This window comes from Caretta caretta, chromosome 10, assembly GCF_965140235.1.
Source record: "Caretta caretta isolate rCarCar2 chromosome 10, rCarCar1.hap1, whole genome shotgun sequence".
NCBI classification, from domain to species: Eukaryota; Metazoa; Chordata; order Testudines; family Cheloniidae; genus Caretta; species Caretta caretta.
In genome coordinates this window covers 45,961,530-45,974,530 of record NC_134215.1, presented here as the reverse complement: position 1 = coordinate 45,974,530, position 13,001 = coordinate 45,961,530, and the positions used below count along the sequence as shown (strand labels likewise).

Sequence of the window (13,001 nt, the reverse complement as noted above, 5' to 3'; positions counted from 1 at the left end):
ACCGAGGCCCCCTCGGGACGGGAGCCTCCTTTCCCTGGCCCTTGGCTGGGCACCTGGGCTCCCCTGCACATTCTGTCCCCTTTGCTTCCGCCAGCTGTCCCCGGGCAGGGCTGTGCTGGGCATCCCAGCTGCTGGCTGTGCCCTGGCCAGAGGGAGGCGGGGAGTCAGACCAGGGCCCCAGCGCCTGTTCGCCAGGGCTCGCCAGGAGCCTGCTCCCCGTCCGCAGGCTGTTTCCCGGATACCCCCCCGCCGCCCCCAGCCATTCCGCGCAGCGAGGCGGTCCGGATCCAGGCGATGGGAATCTGCCTCCTCGGCACGTACAACCGCCCTGTGGGGCTACCGAGCCCCCGTGGGTTTAGTTCTCTTCATACTCCCGGGGTCCCAGACCCCCTCCGGCCACAGGGACAGCAAGCCCTGGCCTGCCCGGAGACGGGGCTAAATCCCATCCACCCCATCCCCTGCCAGCCAGCCCTGAGCACCGTCTGGCCCCAGACGGTTTCTCACCCAGCCGGATTGACTGGGCGCTGCTAAAGGCAAGGGGCCCATTGAGAAGCTGGGTCTTGGAAATGTAATCGGGGGCCGGGGGGGACTGAATGTGCTGCAAGGTTCAGAATCCCTAAAGCAGCCGCAAGCCGGCATTCTGCAGCGTTTAATCTTTTGAAAAAAACAGGGCACTTTACATCAGTGCCGGGGCTGAGACCAGCTTCCCGGAGCTGTCCAGTACCCTGTGCTGCGCAGCTCTGATTAACTGAGCAGAGAGACTTTCTGGGGTACTTGGGAGCAGCCCCCGTCAGCCTCCAGGGTTCCTACACAGGGGGGTGAGTGTTTGGGGAAGCTAGTCCCTCCCCTCCCTTTTCAATACACAGCAGCTCAGCCGTGGAGGGCGCTTGTCCTTGACTCCTTGCCAATTCCTCCTGGAAGCCCTTCTTTGGCGTTGAGGGTTTGTTTGCATCACTCTTATCTGAAGTGCAGTTGCTGAAGTGTTTGCTAGGGTCCTGCGGTTTTGGATAGGATTCACTGGACGATTTGATGAAGGGCCTGGAGCCTTTGGAGACATCAAGGGAACCAAGGAGTCCCACACCCAGACTCCTAGCAGGAGGCAAGGACCAGGGCTTGGCTCTGGCAGAACCAGGGTTCCCTGTTTTCATGGGGTGGGGAAGCTCAGAGCTATAGTGGGGTGTGGGCAGAGGAGCAGGATCAAACCCCATTGCTGGACAGGGCAGAGCTGGCTTTTTGAATGTGCCAGCAGGGATCTGAGACACAGAGAGTGAGTGACCTTCCCTGGGGCAGAACTGAGACTAGATCCCCTGTCTATTGTTTACCTCCCAGCACATCCTCCCTCTCACCACAGTAGAGGAGGGGTTTCAAACCTTGCAAACTCCCTGTGGGGCTTCCAGGGCTTGTGGAGCCTGCCTAAGTCTGCAAACTGGTTCCCCAGTCAAAGCCCAGTGTTTTCAGGAGTGGTTCAGTAAACAGGTCAGAGAGCTGCTAGATGCCATAATGCAAGGCATTTGTTTGGCATGCCAGGGGCTGGCCTGCATTTCGCGAGCTATGCTTGAGCTCACCAGCACCAACGTGCTTGCTCTTTCTCCATGGTGCTGGGAGAGAACACTGGCCTGGTTCAGAACGAATACATCCAGGAAATCGGGCAAATCAGCCCTCAGATGAGTAGACATCAAAGCAACAAACTGCCGCACAGGTTGGTTGGAGCGCTAGGTGGCCACGCATGGGAAATAGACTCCCAGGCTCAAGGAGCACCACCCCCAGGAGACCACATGATTCAGGTGCAGAAGGTCCTCTTGGCAGGCCTGAGTCCCAGAGTCCTAGCTAGAACTTGGTGGGATAGACATGCTGAATGGACAGGGCCGGTGCAAGGATGTTTTGCACCCTAGGTGAAACTTCCACCTTGCACCCCCCCCTCCCCCCGCCCTGAGGCGGCCTCCCTGCAGCAGCTCCCCACCGCCCCCTCTCCCCTCGGGGAGCCGTGCAGCAACTCCCATCGGCCCGGGGAGCCATGCGGCAACTCCTTGCCCCAGCTCACCTCTGCTCCGCCTCCTCCCCGAGCACGCCGACACCGCTTGTCCCGCCTCCCAGGCTTGTGGCGCCTATCAGCTCTTTGGCATGCAAGCCTGGGAGGGAGAGAAGCAGAGCGGGGTGGCGTGCTTAGATGAGGAGGCGGAGCAGAGGTGAGCTGGGGTGGGGAGCGGTTCCCCTGTGCGCCACCCCCCCGCCGTTACTTGCTGCAGGTGGCCCTCCCCGCACCTCTCTGTCCCAGCTCACCTCTGCTCCACCGCCTCCCCAGAGTGCGCTTTTGGCAGCCCCCAACCACTTGGCGCCCTAGGTGACCGCCTAGTCCACCTAGTGGTTGCACCAGCCCTGTGAATGGATAATATGGAGAGTTCCCAAAAGGACAGGCAAGGAAGTGGAACACGGGAGCCACCAAAATAATTTTGGTTAATTGCTCCCCATGAGGATTTTGGGATCTTGGTCCCTGTTGAATACTCCCCACAGTCTTGGTCAGTTGATAGAGGCTGGGTGGATCCTCCGGGCCAGGCCATGGAGAGATGAGAATCCCAGATGTACAGGGTCAGCCTCCCTGCTTCACAGGCCTAGTACAAATCCCCCAGGCTGCACCAGAAGACAAGAACAAAAGAACTTTCAAAACTCATGTCGGCTGGAACTCTGCATGAGAGCAAAACCTTTCTGAGACAATGAAGGGACGGGGAAAGGGAGGAAGGATGGGCTATTGGACAGTGCATTTGGTTTGATTCCTGTGGGACCATGGGTCAATCACATAATTTACCATGTGTCTCTGGTCCCCAGCTATAAACTGGGGATAGCACTTCCCTATTTCATGGAGGGAATGTTAAGATAAATCCATTAGTTGCTCATGTGCTATAGAGGATGGAGCATTGAACTTGGGTGCAGGAGATCTGGACTCTATTCCTGACTTTGCCGCTGACTTGCTGGGTGCCCACGAGCAAGTCACTTCTACTCTCTGTGCCTCAGTTTCCACATCTGTAAAATGTGGCTAACAATAGCAACCTCTTTTATAAAGGTTTCAGAGTGGCAGCCATGTTAGTCTGCCACAAATACTCCTTCTCTTTTATAAAGTGCTTTGAGAGCTACTGATGAAAAGTGCTGTATAAGAGCTAAGTATTACCCCTGAGAGAATGAAAAACTTAACAACCCTAACCCTAACCCTAACCCATCCCTGAGGCATGTGCCCAGCTCATCACATTTACGTACAGAGGAGAAGTATGTGAAGTATGTGACCTGAATGGAGAGTGCATTGGCTAATGCCATGGCAGGAAGAGCATAGTATAAATGCCTTGCTGGTAGAGACTAGAGTCTCTCTCTCTCTTTGCAGAAATATATGACTGGACACTCCCCCTGTTGGCTAGCTTCTAATAATTTTCCTTGCATAACATTCCATCTTTCTCTGCTGTTTATCTTATATTTCTTTAAACTGGACCAGGAGTGGAAATTTCCTGTTCATTTCATACCAGCCCAGATCCTGTTACAGTCTGGATCTACGGTTTTCTGCTTGTGAGAAGTAGCCATTTGTGAGTGTCTCTTTCTACTGGTGCTACGGATAATGCTGTAGTAGGGATTCACAGCACTAGTTGTATTGGAGCTGTCTGAGTTAATGTTACACCCAGCTGGCAATTTTTGAAAATTTGGTTGTAACTCTTTCCTCTAGCAACTATTCTGTCAGCTGATAAACACATACTCATATGCATACATAGCCATACTGCTTGCAACCGAAAGGCGATGTCGCCATTCTGTTTTCGCTGTAGTGTGCTTTTCAAGGTAGAGGAATCTTTCAGTAGTAGTTCAATCTTAAATCTATATGTCATGAAGAAGTAACTTTCTTTCAAAAGCCAATGAAGTGGTTTGCTTGTAATAATACTTGCTAACGTATGGCTCTGAGATCAGCTGAGAGGAGATTTATACAGTATTATTTCTCATCAGCAAAGGAACATTTGTTTACAGTGTCTCAAACCACCTGTAATGGCATCATGTATTCAAAGGGCAACAAAAATAATGGGGTTTAGAGTGTGTATCTCCTCTTCCAGGCAAACTGAGGGCCTGGAGATGGTATCTGGTTTTGTGGGCGCAGATGCTAGCATTTAGATCTTAAACTACTACATTGGAGTTAGAGGTGCACATGCTATAATTTGTGTTTGCTGCTAATAATAGGAGAAAAGTTTCCGGTATCATTAACTGCAGATGCAAAACTGAACTGATAAAGATTATGGTCCAGGTTGAGGGGTTTCTAAAACTCAGGTACAATACATGCGTTCCATTAGCCTCTATGTAAAAACCGTGATACACCTGGAGTGTCACTTAGGCCTGGAATGTGGGAAAAGATGATTGTGTAATCTTTGTCAGAAACTATGTCCAGAAAACGGTTTATCCAAACAATGTGACTTCTTGCCGAGGCAGTGCATTGAGGGCGTCCTTCCACAGAGCAGGTGAAAATAACTTTGGAAGCAGACCCACCATGCTACTATTTGCTGGACGTGCACAGCAAACGTGAACTCTGCAACCGCTTTCCCCTGATGTGCAGACCTGCTATTCAGAACTGTGCCTTATGGACAGGTACACTATAGAAATACATAGGCAAGATGCCTTTGCAGACTGCTGGTCTCCACCCTTAAGATTTCTGCCTCAGAAGCAGAACAAGTGTTAAACTGGTTGGATGATTTCAAGTACTGACTCCAATCTAGCATGTTAGGGGAGCCACCTAAGCTAGCCAATGGAAGCTGGCAGCGAGAGGAGTGCATACTAAGTCCTGTCCTGTCTCAGAGATGGGTACCTAAGTCTAGGCTGCAGGGAGGCGTCCATCCTTCCTAGAGATTCACGGTTGGGAAGCCCTTTGGAGTTAAGCACCTAAGGCATGTTATGTGAGGAGGTGCATCTCTCTCATAACTTTTAAGCCTAGTGGGTTGGTCACCCACCTGGGATGTGGGAGACCCCCCCAGTTCACGTCCCCCCTCTGCCTGATGGGGAGAAGGGATTTGAACAGGCATCTCCCAGCTGAGTGCCCTAACCACTAGGTGATGGGATATTCTGACATGGGGCTGCCTCAGTCTCTCCTGTTCCTCTGTGGATAAATAATTAAAACTTTATTGGAGCCAGGGGATTGAATCCTGGGTCTCCCACATCCTGTGTGCATACTCTAACCAGCAAGCTACAGCATCATTCTCTGGCCCCCTGCACTCTGCGAGACACCAAGGCCTTCAGAGGTTTAAAAATTCTTTGTGGGGCTCCAATTCACCTGCTTTCCTCTCTGTTTTCAGAGGCATCAGTGGGAGGGTCTCCCAGGAAAAGTATGACCGTCATGGCCAGGACTAAGACTTGGATCCTGGCCTTGGTTGGGTGGCTCCTTTCTGGGATGTGGGGCGCAGTGGGTAAGTACCATTACCTTGCTTCCATCACCCCCCATCTGTGGTTACTGACATATTGGAATGCCCCATGTTTTCTCACTTCCGTTTGGGCTTCTTTGATTACAAAGAATCTACCGCCCAAGGCCACGTCTCTTGGGGGAGGAGGAGAGGTGCTGAGATAAGGGTGTGTCCTGGCATGTGATTGTGGGGTGGATGCCCTGGCTCTGTTGTTTGCTGTGACTACTACTCTGTGGGCAAGCCATGCACACTGCTGTTCCCTATGCAGGGAGTGGGACATGTTGGTATGGCCCCTTGGCTTTGATTGGTCAGTAATATCATTTTGCTGTTCAGTTCACTCGCAGCCCTGGGGTCTGATTGGCTGGGAGGCAGTCCGGCCCCTCACTCTGAGAGAGGTAAAAGTCCCATGACACAGAAATCCAGTGTTCCTTGTGTAGCAGAGGGAGTTATCTTGCCCCGCTGGGAAGCATGTTCTCCTTGCTGGCAGTGAGGTGTTGCCTTAGCGACCCTTTGGCAGGCTGGGCTACCAGCACACTGATCCAGGGCCCCTCTCAATGTTTTGTTTAAAATCTCAGGAGACATTGCTGTCAGTTTTCTCCAACTGTGGCTGTACAAACCAAACCTGCATCCTGTTCCCTGGGTTCAGTCCCCCTCTCCCCTATAACAGCTGCCACTCACGCTACATGCCATCCCAGCTGAATATGGCCCTGGGGTCTGGTGTCTTCACAGGTGCTCAAGAGAACATTCACTGGGAAGTCCAGCGCTATGACGGCTGGTACAACAACCTCCTGCACCACAGCCGCGGCTCTGCAGGTGAGTGCGGGAGCATGGGAGGCCAGTGCTGGCAGCAAGGCCAGGCCAGCAGCTTTGACGTCTTTGGTCAGAGTAGATGACCTGGCTTGTCCTGCCTCTGGGCAGAACTGTTGATTTAAAACTGGGGCCTGATGGGGACCAGGAGGCTAAAGCTCAGTCCAGACCTGCCTGAGCTGAAGATGGTGGCTTGGGGCATCCAGAGGAGGTGGCAGAGGGGGTTTGCCTACCATTAGTTGCTCCTGGGTATCGCTCAGGACTCTTGTTGGATCCCCAGGTCCTTTGAGGTGATTGTAATACAGCAGCGTATGGCTTCTGCCACCTGCGCTTGGCTGAGAGGTTGCAACCTTCACATTCAGATGCAGGCCTTGCTACTGTCATCTGTACCTTGGTCACCTCCAGGGCAGGCAGCCCCCACTCCGCTGGCCAGAGCCAAAGCCCCGAGTCTTTCCATTGATTGCAGTGGGCTTTGATCAGGTCCTCAACGGGGCTGCGCCTTCAGGGAGGATTTTCAAAAGCATCTAAGGGAGTTAGGCACCCGGCTTCCACTGAATTTTAATATGTGCTGGCACCAAACTCCTTTAGGTATCCAGCTTCCGTGGACTTTCAATAGGTGCTGGCCCCAAACTCCCTTAGGTACCCAGCTTCCATTGACTTTCAGTAGGTGTTGGCGCCAAACTCCCTTATGCATGTGTCTTCTTTTGACTTTCAAAGGGTGCTGGCACCAAACTCCCTTAGGTGCTTTTAAAAATCCCACCTGCAATCCCTCCAGAAACTCAAGCTGGTGGAGCTTGCGGAACGTTGTTTACTTTGGCCTCGTTTCCACTGGCAAGGGCTTGCTGCTAGCGTTGATCAGGAGACCAGCACTAGCAAACGAGTGCTTTTCCCAGGATAGTTTCTACCATTTCCCCAAATGGAATAGCCTCTCCCAGAAAAAGGGCTTTTATGCAGGCTAGCTGCATCTGCAGGAGGCTTTGTCTTTTGTCAGTTATGGGGGTTTTTCATGCTCCTGGCTGACATGGCTCTGCTGGGTCTAAATGTTTGTTCTCCTCTGACACATCTGGCATGGCCTGTTATTGGGGGTGCAGGGTTGGATGGTCCGTGCTGGTAGTTGACCCTTGTAAACATCCCTTGTGCCCCGATGAATGGGGAGATGCTGTGTGGATCTGATTGTGTGGAGGAGAAAGAATGTGTCTATTTGGATGTTTAGCACACCGCAATAACGTTTAGCAGTGCAGCCCTGACGGTCCTTTACAAAGACACTAGGTTTTCTGGAAGGCAGGTTCCTAAACGCTCCAGCTACCTTGTACTCTCCCCCCAGCCCAGATTTCCCTAGCCCTCTGGGCAGCCCCAAGGGCCCCCTTTCCCCTGTATGCTGCCCACAACCATGGGATCCCATCTGTCCTCGGGATGCTGGACACAGTGACATACTGATGTTGTACCACCAGGTTCCAAGCTGCTGCGTCTCCTGCCAGCTAACTATGCTGATGGCGTGTACCAGCCAGTGCAGGAGCCAAACGTGCCCAACGCTCGGAGCCTGAGCAACGTGGCCGCGCGGGGGAGCTCCAGGCTGGCCTCCAGCAGGAACAGAACTGTGCTGGGTGTCTTCTTTGGTAAGAGGTGGCTGGCAGGGCACTGGGAACAGCCCTTGGGCTATTTCTTTACTCCCATCATTGTGGCCCCTCTCGCTCTTTCCCCTACAAAGCCCTTGGTTAGACAGATTCAAATCTATAACTTCTGAACCAAGACGTCAGACCTGGCTGAGCCCTGGGGGTTAGGAACAAGGATTTGAATGGGAGGCATCGAGGAGTGGTGGTGGCCCGTCACTCTGTCTTAATGAGGTTTTTGTTTGGAAACTTCCTTGTTGTTTTAGACAGAGTTTTATACCAATGATGCATGAACACTTGGTGTAGGTGGAGCTCCTACTCCACGGCAGACTCTTGTTTCAGAGTAGCAGCCGTGTTAGTCTGTATTCGCAAAAAGTAAAGGAGTACTAGTGGCACCTTAGAGACAAACCAATTTATTTGAGCATAAGCTATCGTGAGCTACAGCTCACTTCATCGGATGCAGACTCTTGTGTAGCTTATAAACTCAGCGAGGGTTCGGGTGCCTCTGAGACTCAGAGCTGGGGCTCCTCTTGCCCCTCCACACTCTGCCTGGTAAGAATTTCACTGGAGCGCAGGTGATTTAGCTACACGGCTGCCCCTGCCACTCATTTGGAGTTCTGCAGCCCTGGGCACCAGGACTTGCCAGGCCAGCTCTGTCCTCTGAGGCTGGGATATGTTCCCACAGCCCTTTCTGGAGGGGCATGTCCCTCATGCTTCTCAGAGTACGTTCCTCTCGGTGAGGGTGTGATCCGGGCTCCTCTCGCACCAGGGCCTGTGGCCCTGCTCTGCACACTGGTGGCTTTCTCCATTTGTCTGAGTCATGTTCGGAGAGTGTAATCCCCTATGTATGTTCATGCAGGCTGAGCAAACAGGCAGCAGGTTTCCCAGAAGCCAAAGGGCGAGCACAGCAGAGGAGAAAGAGCAAGAGAACATGGGGTTCAGTTATTATTTCCTTTAGTCTCACTGATCCAAAAGGCAAAGCAAACACAAGCTCACCTGGGGTAGTCCTTCTAGCCTGGGGCAGTCAGCAGTGTCCCTGCTGTCTGCAAGAGGCATGAATAAATACCCATTCCTGTCATACGCAGAACTTCACCCATTCATTAACCATTTTGCTGAGTGTTTGTTCGATTGTCTGGGCAGTGGATCCCAGCAAGAGCCTGTCCCAGCAGTGCTCAGTGCTGGCTGCTAGCAGAGACTTTGGCCAGGATTCTGTGCTCTGTTCAATTTTGTCTCAGAGACCATGACTCTCTCCTCTGATCACAGGCCAGAGAACCCAGCCAGAGAGTCCTGCATCCAGCCCATCTCTCCAGCTGAGCTAGAGGCTCTCTGAAGTGGGCAGGCAAGTTGTTATCCTGGTGAGATGCAATCCCCAGGCGAGACACAATCCCCAGGCTGAGGGCAGCTCTGCAGTACCCAGGAGTGGGAGAACCCTGGAAGGTTTAGGGGACGGGGTTGGATACATCCTCAAAATTCCCCCGCTTTCCCCGGGCCCTTTGCTCTGCTTTTGGCTAGAGATAGTGATGGTCAGTGCTTACACAGCACATCAGAAATTCCCCTCCCGAGCATTGCACAGTCTGCCAGCATTAAAACAGCCTGTGAGATTTCCAGCCCTGCCTGCTGCCATGCAGACTGGACTAGCCCACAAGTGGCCTGTTTCACAGGGTTGTGGCACCTCTGCCTCGAGCCTCAACCAACACCAGACAGCTCAAAGGCTCCCAACAAAGAAGGGTGTGAACCTCCAGCTCAGGGCCTGCCTGTAGGACAGATGCCTCTTCTGTCCTTGCTTGCTGTGCGTCACTTGGCTTATGTCAGGCAGTCGCCAGGCTTGGAGAACAGCTCCCCACAATCCCTCAAGGCTCAGACAGGTCTCAGCGAGTGGCTCAGAGGAGAAGGGGTGGCCAGGCCAGGAACAAGGTCATGTGAGGCACCAGGTTTCATCAGGCTGATGAAAGGCAGAACCTATTGGGATCTCTGAACAGCCACTGGCTTAATCCGATTTAATCCCTGCTGACTATGGGACTCTGTGCTAGCCATGTGTTTGTCTGCCCAGCCTCACAGAAGGGTAAAGCCCAGCACTCCTCACAGTACTCTGCCCCATAGCCCATCCCACCCAGGGATCTCAAAGCACTGTAGAGAGAGGCAAGTATCATCACTCCTGTTTGCAGCTGGGGAACGGAGGAACAGAGACGTCAAGTGACTTCCCCAAGGTCAGCCAGCAAGCCAGTGGCAAAGTCAGAGAGAGACTGTGGGTCATTGTCCAACATGGCCATCCGTGTGCAGCCCACCCCCCACATCCGCATATCACCTGACCTGCTCTGACTGAGCTGGAAGAGCAGTCGTTACGCAGGGCCATGGAGAATTTGCCTGAATCTCGTTGAATGCTGTTATTCTTGGGGTGCAATTGACAACCTGCTCCCACCCAGCTGTCCCAGTCACTGTCTCTGCTTGGGTCTCTCGTAGGTTTCCATGTGCTCTCGGAGATCCTGGCGGTGGAGAATCCCGGCTGCCCTGCTCAATTCATAAACATCCGCATCCCCATGGGAGACCCCGTGTTTGACCCTAACAATGCTGGAAACGTGGTCCTACCCTTCCAGCGCAGCAAGTGGGCTGTGGAAACGGGGCAGAGCCCCAACAACCCCCGAGAACAGGTGAAGGGGCAGCATTTCTTTTTTTGTTTCTTTTTGGGTTGTATTTATTTCTTCCATTTGTTGTTTACAGGAGTATTTTGTAACTGGCTGGGGTGAGGCAGCGCATGTGTCAACAGGTCTCTGGCACAGTGACATAAAGGTGCCTTATGAAATTAAGAGGACAAGAGAGCAGAGAGCAGCAGCACCGTCCTCTCAGACGCCAGTCACTCTCCCCATTTATTAAAGACATTAATGCCCGCAGTGACCTGAGAACAACACAGTTCCCACTGGTCACCAGTCCAGGATGCAAGAGAGGAAACATTGCAATGACATGGACTAGACAGAAAATGCGTTGCTGAAAATGTAGTGACCAAGATAAGCAGGTTCTGATAAGAATGCTGCGCCCTTTACAAGCATTAGTGAGCCAGGCCTCACAAGCCCCACCTGCAAGGTGGGGAATTGACATTTTACAGACAGGAGGCAAACTCCCCTAGGTCACAGTACCCCTAGAAGAGAGCTCAGATCTCCTAGCTTCCTAGCCACTGGAGGGGACCATCCTTCCTTTCATCATCTAGCTTGTTCTCTGGCCCTTTGAGCTCTTAGCTGGACCCCTGTATCTCCAGCACTCAGTGCATATGGACCTGGGCCAGGAAGAAGAGAGATGAGTCTCTCTTGCAGCATCTGTTTTATTTATACCCCTTGGCTCTTTCTGTGTGAAGCTTCAGATAGGCCAGGTGCCCTGACCCTCTGTCAGGCTTTCCTCATTAATTAATATCCAATTGCACTTGCTCAGAAGTCTCCCCTCAGTGCAGTATGCAGAGGGCATGCCGCCACTTAAAGGCCTTTTCATTCTTGCTGGCACTTAAGCTAGGGTGACCAGATATCCCGATTTTATAGGGACAGTCTCAATTTTTGGGTCTTTTTCTTATATAGGCTCCTATTACCTCCCCCCCCCCCGTCCCAATTTTTCATATTTGCTGTCTGGTCACCCTAACTTAAACAGCACTGCTTTGTTTGTGAACTGCAAACTGAATTGCTCTTTCACTAGTTTTAGGCCCTGGATTCCTGGAGGACATATCTGCTAACTTCAGTTTAAGGGGTTCATCCCAGCCCTCTCAGGGACACTGACAAGCTCTCCCCATGTTCTCCCAGTATCACACCATCTCATAGGAAATAACAGGAACCTAAAATTCCCCACTCACCTCCGAGCAGAGAGCTCCCAGCCTGTAACAGGGCTCCGCTGGATGGGCGGCATGCAGCATGGGGTACTGTCTGCATTACAGCCCAGCGAAGAAAGGCTGGGGAATCACATTTTTTGTTGTTGTTAAAAAAAAATCTGTGAAGACAGACAGTCCGCAGTACCTTACCCCATGTACGAAACAGCGCCGAAAAGGAGCATCCAGGCTGTTGGTGCAACTCGGCAAAGTCAGCATTCGGGGTCGTTGAGCAAAATATTTGTTCTTTCAAAAGAAAGCCCATCAATTTCTGTAGATTGACCCAAAACTATCCAATTGATTGGCAAATCAAGTCACTCGCAACTTTCTGGGAGGCCAGAGTTGGGGGAAAACGTAGCCACCTACGGTGATAACGGTCGAGAAAATTCTCTTGCTGTGGGAATTTCTATCACTTTAGTCAAAATGCCCAAGGAAAATATTAGTGATCGGCCCTAAAGTAGCTCTGGTGTGTTAGAAATGGGTTATGAGCAGTGTCATTTTAGGACTAATTTGAGGAAATGCTTACACTAGACTAACAAGCCTTTCTGTCACTCTGCTCCTGTGTGACATGTAATAAACAAGACATTCTAGGCAGTAAACTCCCTTTATCGTGGTGTAATAAACAATAGAATGTGTATGCTGTGCAAATGGGCAGTCATAGACCTTGTAAAAGGATAAATGCATTATGGCACCCTAGTCTTGGTACTGTGAAAAAACATCATGGGATCGAATGCATTTCCACACACCAGCATGGCTGGCTCAGTGTAACCTGGTAATATTCTGAAATGTCAGGATGTGGGAACATGTGGTACCATCACCACCAATACATCAGCCAACTGTAGGCAGAGCTGGCTGAGAAATGAAAACACATTGCACATGTCATTTCATGTCACTAGTTTTCCAAATGGGTTGATTTCATTTTCTTGAAAAACCATCCACAGATTTTTTTTAAACTGTTTTTGAAAATAAAAATTTCCCATAATGAAGGTTTTCAGTTTTGAGATTGAAATTTTTTTCAGAACTGAAATTTGTTTATGTGCTGAAAAAAGTCCCACCATGTACCTAATTTGGCCAGTCAGAATGGTCCATCCAGAAAACAAAAAGTCTGTAATTGACACCTGATGAACACAAACAGACAGAGCTCAGAAATGGAAAATCACAGTGGAGCCTGATTAGCAGGTTGCATTTTTAATTCAATGTTTCCTAGAAAAATTTGAAATCCTGAAAAGTGTTGAAGACACCAAAATGTTTGCAAGGAAATGTATATTTTCAAAAGAGGCCATTTTTCACTGGAAATGTTTGCCACTTGAAATGCGTAGCCCAGCTGTAATG

The 13,001-nt window shown here is 51.3% G+C and overlaps 1 protein-coding gene across 1 annotated transcript in view; it reads left to right on the top strand.

The window, feature by feature from the left end:
- DUOX2 (dual oxidase 2) overlaps window positions 1-13,001 on the top strand; it is a 122,670-nt gene that overhangs the window by 77,418 nt on the left and 32,251 nt on the right. Inside the window, exons 7-10 of the mRNA XM_048867468.2 lie at window positions 5,307-5,417; window positions 6,141-6,224; window positions 7,670-7,834; window positions 10,289-10,476. Of these exons, the coding sequence (XP_048723425.2) occupies window positions 5,307-5,417; window positions 6,141-6,224; window positions 7,670-7,834; window positions 10,289-10,476 (548 nt within the window). The remainder of the gene's footprint in view (window positions 1-5,306; window positions 5,418-6,140; window positions 6,225-7,669; window positions 7,835-10,288; window positions 10,477-13,001) is intronic.